General features: G+C 53.3%; 1 protein-coding gene and 1 long non-coding RNA gene across 11 annotated transcripts; one reads left to right on the forward strand and one right to left on the reverse strand.

The window, feature by feature from the left end:
- Positions 1 to 486: 486 nt before the first annotated feature.
- LOC135576055 (uncharacterized) lies at positions 487 to 2,512 on the reverse strand. Its single transcript, XR_010467647.1, has 2 exons — positions 2,283 to 2,512; positions 487 to 1,689 (listed from the first exon to the last, which is right to left on the reverse strand). It is a non-coding gene; the product is annotated as an uncharacterized LOC135576055 (long non-coding RNA).
- KCNA2 (potassium voltage-gated channel subfamily A member 2) lies at positions 2,007 to 12,649 on the forward strand. 10 transcript variants are annotated; one of them, XM_065038872.1, is made up of 3 exons: positions 2,007 to 2,129; positions 4,026 to 4,411; positions 5,007 to 12,649. In XM_065038872.1, the coding sequence occupies exon 3, from the start codon at positions 5,233 to 5,235 to the stop codon at positions 6,730 to 6,732; it is 1,500 nt and encodes a 499-aa protein (XP_064894944.1). In that variant the 5' UTR covers positions 2,007 to 2,129; positions 4,026 to 4,411; positions 5,007 to 5,232; the 3' UTR covers positions 6,733 to 12,649. The 10 variants fall into 10 exon arrangements, with proteins under 10 accessions (XP_064894944.1, XP_064894946.1, XP_064894940.1 ...); XM_065038874.1 differs by having other exon boundaries at positions 5,010 to 12,649; XM_065038868.1 differs by adding an exon at positions 3,011 to 3,254 and having other exon boundaries at positions 2,025 to 2,129; positions 4,026 to 12,649.
- The last annotated feature ends 247 nt before the right edge of the window (positions 12,650 to 12,896 follow it).

The following is a 12,896-nucleotide window of genomic DNA, read 5'->3' on the forward strand; positions in this document are numbered from 1 at the left end:
AAAATAGCTATTTTTGAAAGAAACGGCTGAAAACCTCTTTGAAGAAGTGAGGGGAGAGGGGGAGGGTTGCCATGGAAACGGGGAAGTCTGTCTCTTCCCAAAAGAGGGGGTGGGAGATGAAGAAATAGTAAATACGGCAGAGGAATGACAGGGATGGGGATGCTGCGGGTCGGGATGTCCCCGTGGATGGAGGAGTGGAGCACAGTGCGCTCTGACACTGCCTGCCCAGGTGGCCTTGGTCATGTCACCTGTCCTCCCTGTGTCACCTTGCAGTGTCACCTGCCCAAGTCGCCGGTGAGAACAGCGAGTCCAGAGCTGCTGGGGACACACCTGCAGTGCCAGGTTGGTGTCACCACCATGGGGCATCGCTGGCCCCTCTCAGCACCTGGCATGACATTCCCAGGGCCACGCACACAGATGGGGTAAGATTTCCAGTTTGGGTGACTATACAGTCCATTTAGATAAAATAAATAATCCAGAAGGGAGTGATTTTTTAATTTTAATATTAATGCAAAGACATCGGGTGGTTAAATCCGTGTGAAACAGAGAAGTGGGTGCAATTCCTCAGCTCCTGCAGCTGGAGCAAGGCTGGGTTACGCGGGAGATGTCAGCGTGGCAGGGGGGCGAGTGCCGCCACACGCTGCAATAATAGCTCCACAATTAGGATCGTAAATCAGGAGAGCTCACTCAGTTCAGAGAAATTCCCCTGATTTGCTAGAGATGTTTTTTGGCTCCGTGTAAGGAGCTGGAGCTGTTTATATGAAAAAAAAACCCACACCACCACTGTTTTCAAAACCTTCGCAAGGCGGCAGCAGGAATAACAAGTTAGAAATTCAGCTGCACTCGAGTTGTTCTCTCCCCGGCCTCAGTTTCTGCATATTGCATAAGGATGAGCCTCAGGCAGAATGTTTTCTGGATTCAACCTGTTATGGCAGATCTGCCTTCAGAAAAGGCCAAAATGATGCAGATGACATGAAACCCCTGAGCGGAGGAGCCTCCTGTCCGGCCCGATGTGCGCACTGAGGATTCCCAGTTTTGCCGTAGGTTTAGAAAGTCCTTTTCAGTATTGGGAAATAGGTTTTTGAGGGGCTGGGAGGAGCAGTGGGTGAAAACATCCCCCGCAAGCCTCGGTGATGCACCCACTTGGTGCCACCCGCTGCCCCTTGGGAAGCTAAAATAACATGAGCCCTCCTATGTCCCCACATCCCCCGCCTGATGGGCAATTAATTACACTTAGCACTGAGTTTCTTGGGTATCGAGGGCGGGCCAAGCCCTCCCAACCCACCTTGTTGTCCCTGGGGTGGACAAGGAGAGTCCAGGAAGGGACACAAAGATGCTGAGGGGTCTGGATCTGCACTGGTGACCCCACGTGAGCAGGGCTGGGGGATCTCCAGAGGTCCCTTCCACCCCAACCATCCCGTGGTTCTGGGATTCTGTGGGCAATCACTGTTGGCACCAGCAGCTCATTGCAAATTTGCCAGCTGTGTATGGGAATAGAAATATTTCCCGTTGCTTTCCACTGTTCACTGGGTGGCGGGTGCCTCGCAGGACTTGTTGCTGTGGGATGACACAGAGCGGTCCAGGTGGAGGCATCTCCCCCCTGGTCCATGGGGTTTATACACCAGGTCTGTAGGAGCTTGGCCATCTCCATCCTTCAGGGCCAGGAGATGCCTCCTTGGGAAGGGAGCTCTGGAAATGCCAAGTGAGAGAAAATCGCTGCGTTTTCCATTCTCACCCCATAGCTGCGAGCCCAATCCTGCCCCATATCCTTGTCCAAAGCTGCAGGGGGCTGGTGGTTCTCCAGCCCCCACAGATCCCCCGCCCGGCTGCTCTCAAGAACACACTGTAGACCGGAGCCGCCCGGGAAATCCGCATCCCGTATCCAGGGATATGATTATTTCCCAGTGGTTGAAATCTAGGTCTCTTGCTTGGGAGGAGGGAGGCGGACGGGGGGGGTGGGGGGAGGAAAGATGCTCATATTAATCTTATGAATATTCATGGCAAAGCTCTGCTGCCTTTGGAGGTTGATTCCCGGGGTCCGAGCTGGGGGGGCCGGAGGTGAGAGGTGCCGGCGGCGGAGCCGAGCGGCTGCTTGTGCATTCGCCGCATGCCCGACTGCGGAGCCCAGTGTGAGTTGGTGCTTTATTCTCTTCCCCCCCCACCCCCGCATCTTGTGCATCCTTCTCCCCCCACCTCTCCCTGCCCTTGCCCTGCTTAAATCCAGCAAGTCTGCAAATGGAGGGATTTGTGTTTTAGCTGCAAACACCACTTTGTCCTCTCACCTCGGAAGCGCCGGCATGGCTCCTGCCTGCAGCGGGGAGAAAACGAGGGGCTTCGGGCAAATCTTCACCTCCTCCATCCTCCCCCCCACCTCCTCCAACCCCCAAATTTGCATGAATTAACCCCAAAGATGCTGGGGAAGGGGGGCGTTTGCCAGCAAAGCGTGCGGCGGGGAGAAAGTCGGAGCTGCGGAGTGTCGGGATGTGTGATGTCAACTGAGATGATGCCAGAACCGTCTCCGGTAAGCGCCGAGCGTCACCGCTCGGTGTGGACGAGGAGGAAGGAGCCAGCACCTCGCGGCAAATAAAATCAACATGTTAAACAACAAGAAAAGCCACAAAATAAGTCAATCTCTGTGCTGTTAAACAAACCCGGGGTGTCTTGGGAAGGGAGAAAGGGGAGGAGAGTTTTCATGCAGGAGAAAAACTGTATTTAGAAAAAAATAAATAATCAAGATTGGTTGCTTTTTGGTGAAATGGGGGCTGTGGCTGCCAGATTTGGGTTCTTTAGCAGCAGGAAGAGGGTGTTTGTGGTGTTTGAGCGCGGTGCTCGGTGGAGCCGGGAAGGTCAAAGCCGCCGAAACTCCTGAGCGAGTCGCTGGGGAGAAAATGCAGGAGAAGGAGAAAAACTGGGGCAAATTGCAGCGGCTCTCCTCCGAGCCCGGCAGAAAGGGGTTAAGCGAAGCCGTTGGATGCTGCAAGCCTGCTCAGGGTTGTACTATTTTTTCTAGTGCATAAGGAGAAGGGAGAGGAGGCTGCACAGCAAGGGGAAATTTCCAAGAAAAGAGGGATCTGCTGCAATCTCTGCATCTCGGGCGATGGGCACAGGAACCAACAGGCGCCCGTGGCCCGGGGCCGCCTGAAACCTGCGCCCAGGGGATTGGAGCCGCGGGGTTATTTTCCACCTGCCTCCCCTCTCCGGTTCTGTAATCCTGGCTCAAAGTAGACAAGTCGAGTTGGAGCTGAAGAAGGGAGGTTAGAGGGGTTTTATTTTCGTCTTTTTGGGGAGGGAAAAAAACAAATAAAGGAAAAAATGAGGGGTTGGTTGGACCCCCCTGGGCTGAGCATCTCCGCAGTGCGAGCTGGCGCGGGATGATCCAAATGAGCGTCTTTAGGAGCAGGAATTGCTAATGACCCGGCACCCAAAGGCGACCAAAACCTCAACACCCCCATGCGAAATTCTCCCACCGGAGCCGAATCCCCACGGGGGGTGTGTTGGCTGGGGGGGCGGGGTTGGCTTTTTGGAGGACGGGGATGGCGGATACAGGTCGTGTGGCTCAGGACCGCGATGCTGAAGGCTCCTCGGAACCATTTACGGGGGCAAGTGGCCTTGTGGGGAGTGCACAGAGAGGGCCCGGCGGGGGGTTCAGTCTCACGGGTGAAGCCGGAGCCTCCAGAGAAGGCGACGCGATGGCCGCAGCACCCCGTGGGTACCCCCAGCTCTGCGGGGCCGGGAGCCCACGGTGGCTTTGTGGAGCATCACCCACCGGGGGGGCTGCGTCGGTCCAACCCCCCCTCGCCTGGCACCGGCTCCCCCGAGCAGCCCGGCCCCGGCGCTGAGCGGGAGCGGAGGGAGGCGGTGGGGAGATGGTGCAGTGGTGCCCGCGGTGCAGTGCGGGGCGGCCGGGCAGCGGGCGAACGGCTCGCAGGGAGGAAAGCAAAACAAGGGGGTGTCCGGAGGAGATGCTTTGCAGATGCTCCTTTTAAACCCCCAGCAGCTTGTTACCTCCTGGGTGTTTTTTGCAGGCGATGCCACACCTCCCGAGGACACTGGGGACATCGGGTTTTGCTGAGCTTAGCAGCTTCTCGCCGTCGGACCAAAGGCATCAGCCAGACGCTCATCTGCCCTGAAGTGCAGATCTGCAACCGCCACCAAGAAGACTCTGTCTCTCTGTCTCTCTGTCTCTCTCTCTCTCTCCAGTCCAAACCATTACAAGACCCGACTTCCACCATCTGGGAATCTCACCCCTTTTATGTCCCTTCTCCTTTTTCTACGATGACTCACCATTATTTTTAACTTTGAAGCAAGAGGAAATTATGGGGATCTTGGAAGCCCGTGTTTCTCTCTAGGATTTTCCCCAGGGGTCAGATAATCGGTGTTACTAAGAGACACTAAGATTTGGCTTCTCCAGGTAATGTGCTTTTGTTTTCTGTGTGCCATGGCGGTTTGCAGAGAATGGCAGGAGCCGGGACCCCGGCGCTCGAGGAGGGGACTGCGGTGATTCGGGGGGCCCGGGGCAGCGCGGAGCTGCAGGCAGGGAGCGCGGCATGTGCTTTGTGGCCAGCGGCTGGAAATGAGGAGGGTACATGGCCTGGGATTTGCACGGTTAATTATTAACCCCTTGCTGCATGCCTGGAAATGAGCCGAGCCTGGTTTGCTACCCCCAGCACCCGCGAGGTCCCCTCCCCACTTCAGGGCTGGATGGGGTTATTTTTCTTCCCTCCTTTCTCTTCCCTTTCCCCCACCGACTTTTTATTTTTAATTTGAATTTTTATTTTTAGGAAAAAGAAAAAGTTCTGCTTTGCTAGTGCCGGTTTTTGCCAGGCTGGGTTTGAATAGGTGACGGTTCCTCAGGTGTTTTCTCTCTTCCCTCTAATGGGTTTAGACCGGAGTTCTTGAACTCTGTCCCGAAGTCGCCAGATTAACCCCCCGAGGAAGGGGATAGACGAGCTGGTGAAGGGAGCTGCTCTCCTCCCCCAACTTTATGTCCTCTCTCTCTTTCTCAGCAGGGGCGATTTTCTTTCCTTTTTTATTTTTTTTCCTTTCTTTATTTTTTTAAATTTATTTTCTCTCTTTTTTTTTTCCTTTTTCCTTAACTACCATCCCTTCGCCTTTTCATGAGACTCTTCCAAAGCTCCGCACCTGTCCTTCCGCAGGATAGTAGCCCTGCCCTGAACCCGCTCCCACCACCGGGCAGAGTTTAGCATAAGGATTTCGGTTTCCAACCCCAATATGACAGTTGCTACCGGAGATCCTGCAGATGAAGCTGCAGCTCTTCCCGGTCACCCGCAGGACACGTACAACCCCGAGACCGACCACGAGTGCTGCGAGAGGGTGGTCATTAACATCTCGGGGCTGCGTTTCGAGACACAGCTCAAGACGTTAGCCCAGTTTCCAGAGACCTTACTGGGGGATCCTAAAAAGAGAATGCGATATTTCGACCCGCTCCGGAATGAGTATTTCTTTGACCGGAACAGACCCAGTTTCGATGCGATTTTGTACTATTACCAGTCCGGTGGGAGGTTGCGGAGGCCAGTTAACGTGCCCTTAGACATCTTCTCGGAAGAGATTCGTTTCTATGAACTGGGGGAAGAGGCGATGGAGATGTTTCGGGAGGATGAAGGCTACATCAAAGAAGAGGAGAGACCGCTGCCTGAGAACGAGTTCCAGAGACAAGTCTGGTTGCTCTTTGAGTACCCCGAGAGCTCGGGCCCTGCCAGGATTATAGCTATTGTCTCCGTCATGGTGATTTTAATCTCCATCGTCAGTTTCTGCCTGGAAACATTGCCCATTTTTCGGGATGAGAACGAAGACATGCACGGCAGCGGGCTGAGCCACCCCCCCTACTCCAACAGCAGCATGGGGTACCAGCAATCCACCTCCTTCACAGACCCCTTCTTCATCGTGGAGACCCTTTGCATCATCTGGTTCTCCTTCGAGTTCTTGGTGAGGTTTTTCGCCTGCCCCAGCAAGGCTGGGTTTTTTACCAACATCATGAACATCATAGACATCGTAGCCATCATTCCCTATTTCATCACCTTAGGGACAGAGCTGGCCGAGAAGCCGGAGGACGGTCAGCAGGGCCAGCAAGCCATGTCCTTGGCCATCCTCCGAGTCATCCGCTTGGTGCGGGTCTTCAGGATCTTCAAGCTGTCCCGGCACTCCAAGGGGCTGCAGATCCTGGGCCAGACTCTCAAGGCCAGCATGCGGGAGCTTGGCCTCTTGATATTTTTCCTCTTCATCGGCGTCATCCTCTTCTCCAGCGCCGTCTACTTCGCCGAGGCCGACGAGAGCGAGTCCCAGTTCCCGAGCATCCCCGATGCCTTCTGGTGGGCCGTGGTTTCCATGACGACTGTTGGCTACGGAGACATGGTCCCCACCACCATCGGGGGGAAAATCGTGGGTTCCTTGTGTGCCATCGCTGGCGTATTAACGATTGCCTTACCGGTGCCCGTCATAGTGTCTAACTTCAATTACTTCTACCACCGGGAGACGGAGGGAGAGGAGCAGGCTCAATATTTGCAAGTAACCAGCTGCCCAAAGATCCCCTCTTCCCCTGACCTAAAGAAAAGCAGAAGTGCCTCTACTATTAGTAAGTCTGATTATATGGAGATTCAGGAAGGCGTAAACAATAGCAATGAGGATTTTAGGGAGGAGAACTTGAAGACAGCCAATTGCACGCTAGCTAACACAAACTATGTGAATATCACCAAAATGCTAACCGATGTCTAGTCGCTAAAATCTAATACCGTATTTAAAGCTGAAGTGGAACAACTGCAGATATTGAGTGCTGCTCTGCATTGTAGTTAATACAGTATTTTCTACGGTGTATATTTGGTTCTGCATGGGAAGCAATAGCCGTGTAAGTGACTTTTAACCTTTGATTTCCACACTGAATAAGCGTTTGTGCAAAAAAAATAAGAAAAAGGAAAAAAAAAAAAAGAAAGCAAACACAACCAACAAAAAGCAACAACCATTTTGTTCCCCTTCTCCCATCCCAGGCTTGTGGGTTTCCAAAGACACGGAGAAATTGGGCATTTCGAGCAACGGGATGGGAATGCAGAGGGGGCAGCTCCGGGGTCCCACAGGCACCGGTCCTTGTCCCCTGGGGTGACAAAGCAGCTCCCAGGCGTGGGGACCGGCCGGGCAGGGTCAGGCAGAGCTTTAGGGAAGGGAAGATGTGTCCCAAAGGCTGGGAGGCTCAGGTTTGCGCCCCGGGAGCGCCGAGCGCATCGCCCAGGCTCGTGTTTCATAACGGCGAGTGCTGCATGCTGCAATAGTTTCAGCCACTGCAGTGTGCCAGTGTGAGGCCCAGGGGAGGGATCGTTAGCGTGACGGCACATTATTTGTTAAGTCTTAAATTTTCTATGCTAGGCATCGGGAGGGACGAGTAAATAAATCAAGCACTTAGATGTCATTTATTTATTTAGATGACACCTCCATCACCAGTATTTCCAGGATCACCAAAGACACCTCCACTGACACATTGAAAATGAGTTGGGAAAAGCATCTTTTTTTACATCTATATATCAAACTGGAGCAACTATGCTGTGGCCTATAATATATTTATACTGCAGTGAAATGTAACCAGTAATACAGTACAGCTGCATGGATATTCGTTGCATGAATCTGAATATTTAATACACACACAAATATATATTTTCTTAGTAGACTATACAGTATTCATGTTTATAGTGTTTATAGATTCTCCGGTGGCTCGAAGGAGATTCAGGCAACTTAAAAAACTCTCCGTTGTGTTTAAAACCTGGATGGGGAAGGCGTGTGCTGACACTGGTTTGATAGATAACAAGGCAGAGCCTGAGTGTCGGAGCATCCAGACGCAAGAGCTGACTGACACGAGTGAGGGAAGGTGAGCTGAAAGTTAAACACCTGCACTCATTATGGGCCGAGTAATTAGTCATTAATCTGGGTGTCAGGAGCAGGAACCACGGTGGATCAGAGAGGGCGGGAGGAGCAGGTGGAATAGCAGGTATGGGCTCTCCTGACGTGTCTGGTCAGCAGTTTTCAGCCGTTTCCCATACAATTATCGTGTGTGTGTGTATATAGATATTTAGAGAACGACTACAGGGCCGAAACCTCAGCAGATGTGAACGCTCCGGGGTGTCAGGATGGTGGGACACAGGCTGGAGCAGGACGACCTGCCCTGTGGCACCCGTGGCACCACCAGGGCAGGGCGCGTTCGGGGCTGGAAAGCTCCTTTTCAACCACATAGAGCCTGAGAGCTGGCGGGTCATTCCTTTCTGGTGGAGAGGGGGCTGGGCTGGGTCTGAACTGGTGCCTCTGAGCCTTTGCTTTGCCTTTTTCCAGGGATTTTTGGAGGGCTGAGCCGAGGTGCAGTGACCCTGAGGCTGTCCCTGCTGCTTGCCCATCCCGAGAGTTGTTTGCGGATAAGCAGGAGCCGTCGGTCCAGGGGGGTCTCACCTGCTTCCCCCACCCCCGCGTGGGTTTCCTTGTGTTTCCCCCATTGCCACCCCTCCCTGGGGACGGGTGTCCCGCTCCTCTGCCAGCGCAGGGGACGGGGATGGAAACCCGTGCTGAGGTTGTGGTGCAGGATGGGGTTCAGCAGCCCCTTGAGTTGGGGTGAATTTGGGCTGAGCTGGGGCACGGTCGGTGCCGTATAGTGAAGTGTGGGTGTGAGGCGGGAACCCCATTGCAGAGCATGTGTGCGAGGTCCATCAGGCCCTTCCTGAGCTCACCAGAGAGGAAAACCATTCTAATAACAATAAAACAAACGGTGCTAGCGTATTCTACAGCAATGGTTCAAAATGCTGCTTTCGGGCCGGATCCATCTCTCGTGCTGATGTGGCTGCACTCAGCCAGGTGGAATCACTCCTTGTTTTTACTGGATTGATTGATTGATTCAGGCCTGGCTATAATTAATACCAAGTGTCCATAATTAGTGCATGAGAGTCCTGGCTTCTGCTTGGCGTAGAGGACCTGCAGCATCGATGTGTTGGGTCTCAAAGGTGCTCAGCATCATGCAGCATGGGACCCTTGGCCTGTCTTTAATTACATCTTGTTATATTATGAGCCCCTTACTCCCTCTCTGCAGCTCTGAAACGGGAGCCCCGAAGCCCGTTAACATTGTAAAAGACACATAAAAAGAAGCAACACAACCAAAAGCAATAAATCTCTGCTTCTGAAGCTCATCCCGTCGGCTGGGATGGGGCTGGTGCAGTGCCCAGCACGGGCAGGATTCCCAGGGCGGTTTTCCAGCTTCCATCAATCCGGCTCTTGGTGGGTCCGTGGGGATGTGAGTTTGCGTGGGGATGCTGCCCACCCACCCATGGGTGCTCCTGGCACCCTGTGATCCCATCCCTGCGTGCGGGAAAGCGCGGGGGCCGAGCCCAGGCTGCCACGGGGCTCAGGGAGGGTGCGGTGGCTCAACCAGCCTTTGCAAAGTGCCCGGGTTTGTTTAATGGCTTTGGGTGATTTCTGGAGAGCCTGTGCCAAAGCGCTGGGTGCATCTTGGGAGCACGAGTGCTGCCATGGCTTGGTGAGGAGGATGATTGCATTTTTGGGGGGATGTATTGTTTTGGGCACAGTGTCCCCGTGGGCTTTCTGAGGTCAGACAGCAGGGGAGAGAAGGTGCACAAGCAGGATCAGGCACATCCAAACCCCTGCACCAAACTGGGGGTCCCGGCTTCCTTGGGAAGCCCCAGAGTCACATTGTGAGGACAAACAGGGCTGAAGAGCAAGAGGCCATGTTCCTCCTGTTGTCACCAATGCGTGCTGGCACCTGCCCCCATGGCAGGAACCAGCACGGCCGGTCCCTTCCTTAGGACGGACCTTGCGCCTCTTGCTCTGATGTTCCTGGTCTAAACAAACCCTGGTGGGGCTTCGCTCCACGCTGCACTTGGCACCATGGTTGGGAGATGGGGAACGCACCCGGGTAAGCGCTCGGGCATTTGGTTTGGGGTAAAGTCAAAGATCCGCAGGGGCTGCGCTGGACACGACCCGTCGGGCTGCACCAAGCACAAGGGTCCAGGTTTCTCCCCCACGCAGAGAGCTGGTTCCCCTCTAGCTTTTAATGGGATTTGTGCCTGCAGGTCGGAGCTCTAGTGCTATTTCTAGCTTTGCTTCTGACTCACTGATATGATCTTGAACCAGTTTTTCAGGAGGAGACTGTGATTTTCTTCTGCTTGTGTTTTTTTTTCTTTCTTGAGGAATTTGGTTTGAGAGACTCTGGGCCTATTTCTGTGGAGATGCTGAGCACCCAAAACTCCCCTTGACTCTGAAAAGGTGCAAAAATGAGCTGCAAAGTGGCTCAGATGCTAAATCAGGGACCAGGGAGGGGGAAAGTCCCACTGTCTATGTTAGATTCTGTCGGACCACCTCATATAGGTGATGTGGCTCCTTTCCTCCTCCCGTGGAGGTGTTTGTGTCTCCTGGGCTGGGATGGAGGTCTGGAGGTGCCCCTGGGTTGGCACCCAGAGAAGACGACACCCCTATTTTGGTTTCATCCTTTGTGCCGTGGCTGTGGGGAGATGGAGAATGGTGATTACAGTGTGGGTTGTCTTCTAACACCCAACCGCACGCCCAAACCTGCAAACACCCCGTCAGCCCTTCAGTATCTTCCAAAATCCCTGCAAAGGGCCGTGGGGTGAGGTTGGACACCACCAAGCGATTGGGGCTGCTAGGAAAATGTATCTGTATGGGGCAATGTGTTTGATTGGGAAGGCTCATCTCTGCAGTGATGTTTGGTGCAGAAGTCCTACAGATTTGAACACTGAGCTATACAAAGAAAAGAATCTCTAGGTTGGTGTTATGAGAGTGCAGCACGTGGGTGTATAAATATGGGCATATTTGTGCATAAATACACAGAAGGAGAGAAAAAGACAGAGGAGGAGGAGGTATTTCAGGAAGGGCCTTGCTTTGTTATCAGATAATTCCTGGTCAGCCCTTGAAATTGCTGCCAAAGTCTTCTTGTAGCTTTTCCAGAGCTTGCAATACACTTGGGGATGGGCCCAAATGAAGGAGGAGATCAGGATCTGGCCTTGGAAGTGGGGGGACCCTGAGGGGTGGGGTCACGTTCCCCGTGCATCCCTCTGCAAACCAGCAGCTTTGCAGCATCTCTGCTCTGGACCCCGAATCCCCAGATTGGGGCCGTCATTATAATTTCTGTAACTTTGGAGGGAAAACCAAGCAGAAGGTGGCTGAACACTGACCCGGGTCACCCAGAGAGGTGGTGGATGAACCATCCCTGGAGACATCCCAGGCCAGGCTGGACGGGGCTCTGAGCAACCTGAGCTGGTGAAGATGTCCCTGCTCATGGCAGGGGGGGCTCTGGGGGAGCTGGGAAGGTCCCTTCACCCCAAACCAGCTGTGATTCTAAGTCGAAGGGATCTGTTTGCGATGCAAATGCTGTGCTGCGCTGGCTGGGTTATTTCTTTGAATGGATGGGTTTTAAGTCCCTCAGACTGTGCTGGTGTTGGGTCCCAGGGTGCTGGCAAGAACCTCATCTGGGTGTTCCTGCTCCATGGGGGGATTGCACTGGATGAGATTTTGAGGTCCCTCCCAACCCCTGACACTCTGTGATTCTGTGATTTTGGAGCTGGGGTGGGTTTACCTTGGGCTCTACATCCATGGGGGGTCTCAGGGCTTTCTTCTGTCAGTGGGAGCTGGGGGTGAAGGGGCTGAGGAGAGGAGGAGTCAGCCCCAAACCATTCTGGTTTGCACCCAAAAAAAAAGGCTGTGGCTCCCTCCTCATACCCCTGGCAGCATTCAACCTCCTCTGTGTCCAGCACATCCCTCGGTCCCTCCCATTGGGGACCCGCTGCTGCCCCCCACCAGGAGCCCCAAGGGGGCACAAGGTGCCCCCCATACACCAGCCAAAGCTCTGCCCTTCCCCAACCCCGTGGGGCCCCCGTGGCCGTGGTTTCCCTGTGATGTTACTGCATTTGGGTGCCCGAATTCCACCCCCCCTTCTCAGAAACGGGTGCTGGTCTTTTGGGGTTTGATTGGGATTTTTTGTTAGTTTTGATTTTTTTTTTTTAATTGTTATTTTTTCTGCTACCTATAAGACTGTAAATATCCGTCTGCACTTGCTCCCTCATTGCTCGAGACCGTGCTCTTGTCCTCCAATGTCATATATTGAAGCACAAGGGGAAAAAAACAAGTGGGTATTGGATCAGCCCCGTGTGCGGTGCCTAATTTGAGCAAATCGATAGAAAGAGGAAATCCAAGAAGGACTCATCCCAAGGATGCTGGAGCTGAACCTTTTGTTTCCATGGTTACGGGAGAAATGGGCCCGGGAATAGAGAGAGGCCGAGAAACTGTTCCAGGAGAACTCGTGGGAATTTCAAGTCATTTAACCATGCGTTTGCTAGACAAAACTTTAGACACCAGCTGTATCTGAATTGCACAGTGTGTATAGACGTTACTGCTCTTATTGACCGTGCGAGGGTGTCCGGGGGGGTCGGGTGGTTCGACGGGCTGCGAGGCGCCCGAGTCAATAAGGCTGACCGTTGTATATAGGTATATACAGATCTGTGTACATACATATTCCAAATGAGCATTTGCTGTCTGGTTTATCATGAGTATATATAATTTATTCTTCACAGAGTACCACCATTTTTGTAAATATCGGCACTAATGAAGAGAAAATAAATATGTATATTATTGAGGAGTTATTTCGATATCAGTTCTGTGGAGGGCGGGGAAGACAAGCAACAGTGTTTTCCGTAGGCTGGGTGTTGGGTTTTTTCTGCCTATTTAAACTTTCTGTGAGAAAAGAAAGAAATGGTGGAAAAATCAGTTTATTCTGCACTCTCAGCCGGTCTGCAGGGGCTGTTGGAGGGGAAACCCCCTGGTAGAAGGTGGGGGTCCCGGTGATGGGCACGGGTGAGGATGGGCGTGCTGGTGGTGGGGTCTGC

Source organism: Columba livia, chromosome 22 (genome assembly GCF_036013475.1).
Source record: "Columba livia isolate bColLiv1 breed racing homer chromosome 22, bColLiv1.pat.W.v2, whole genome shotgun sequence".
Lineage (NCBI taxonomy): Eukaryota > Metazoa > Chordata > Aves > Columbiformes > Columbidae > Columba > Columba livia.

What these genes read in the sequence shown, in the direction of transcription:
- KCNA2 (XM_065038872.1), top strand. Translation starts at nt 5,233, where the DNA reads ATGACAGTTGCTACCGGAGATCCTGCAGATGAAGCTGCAGCTCTTCCC.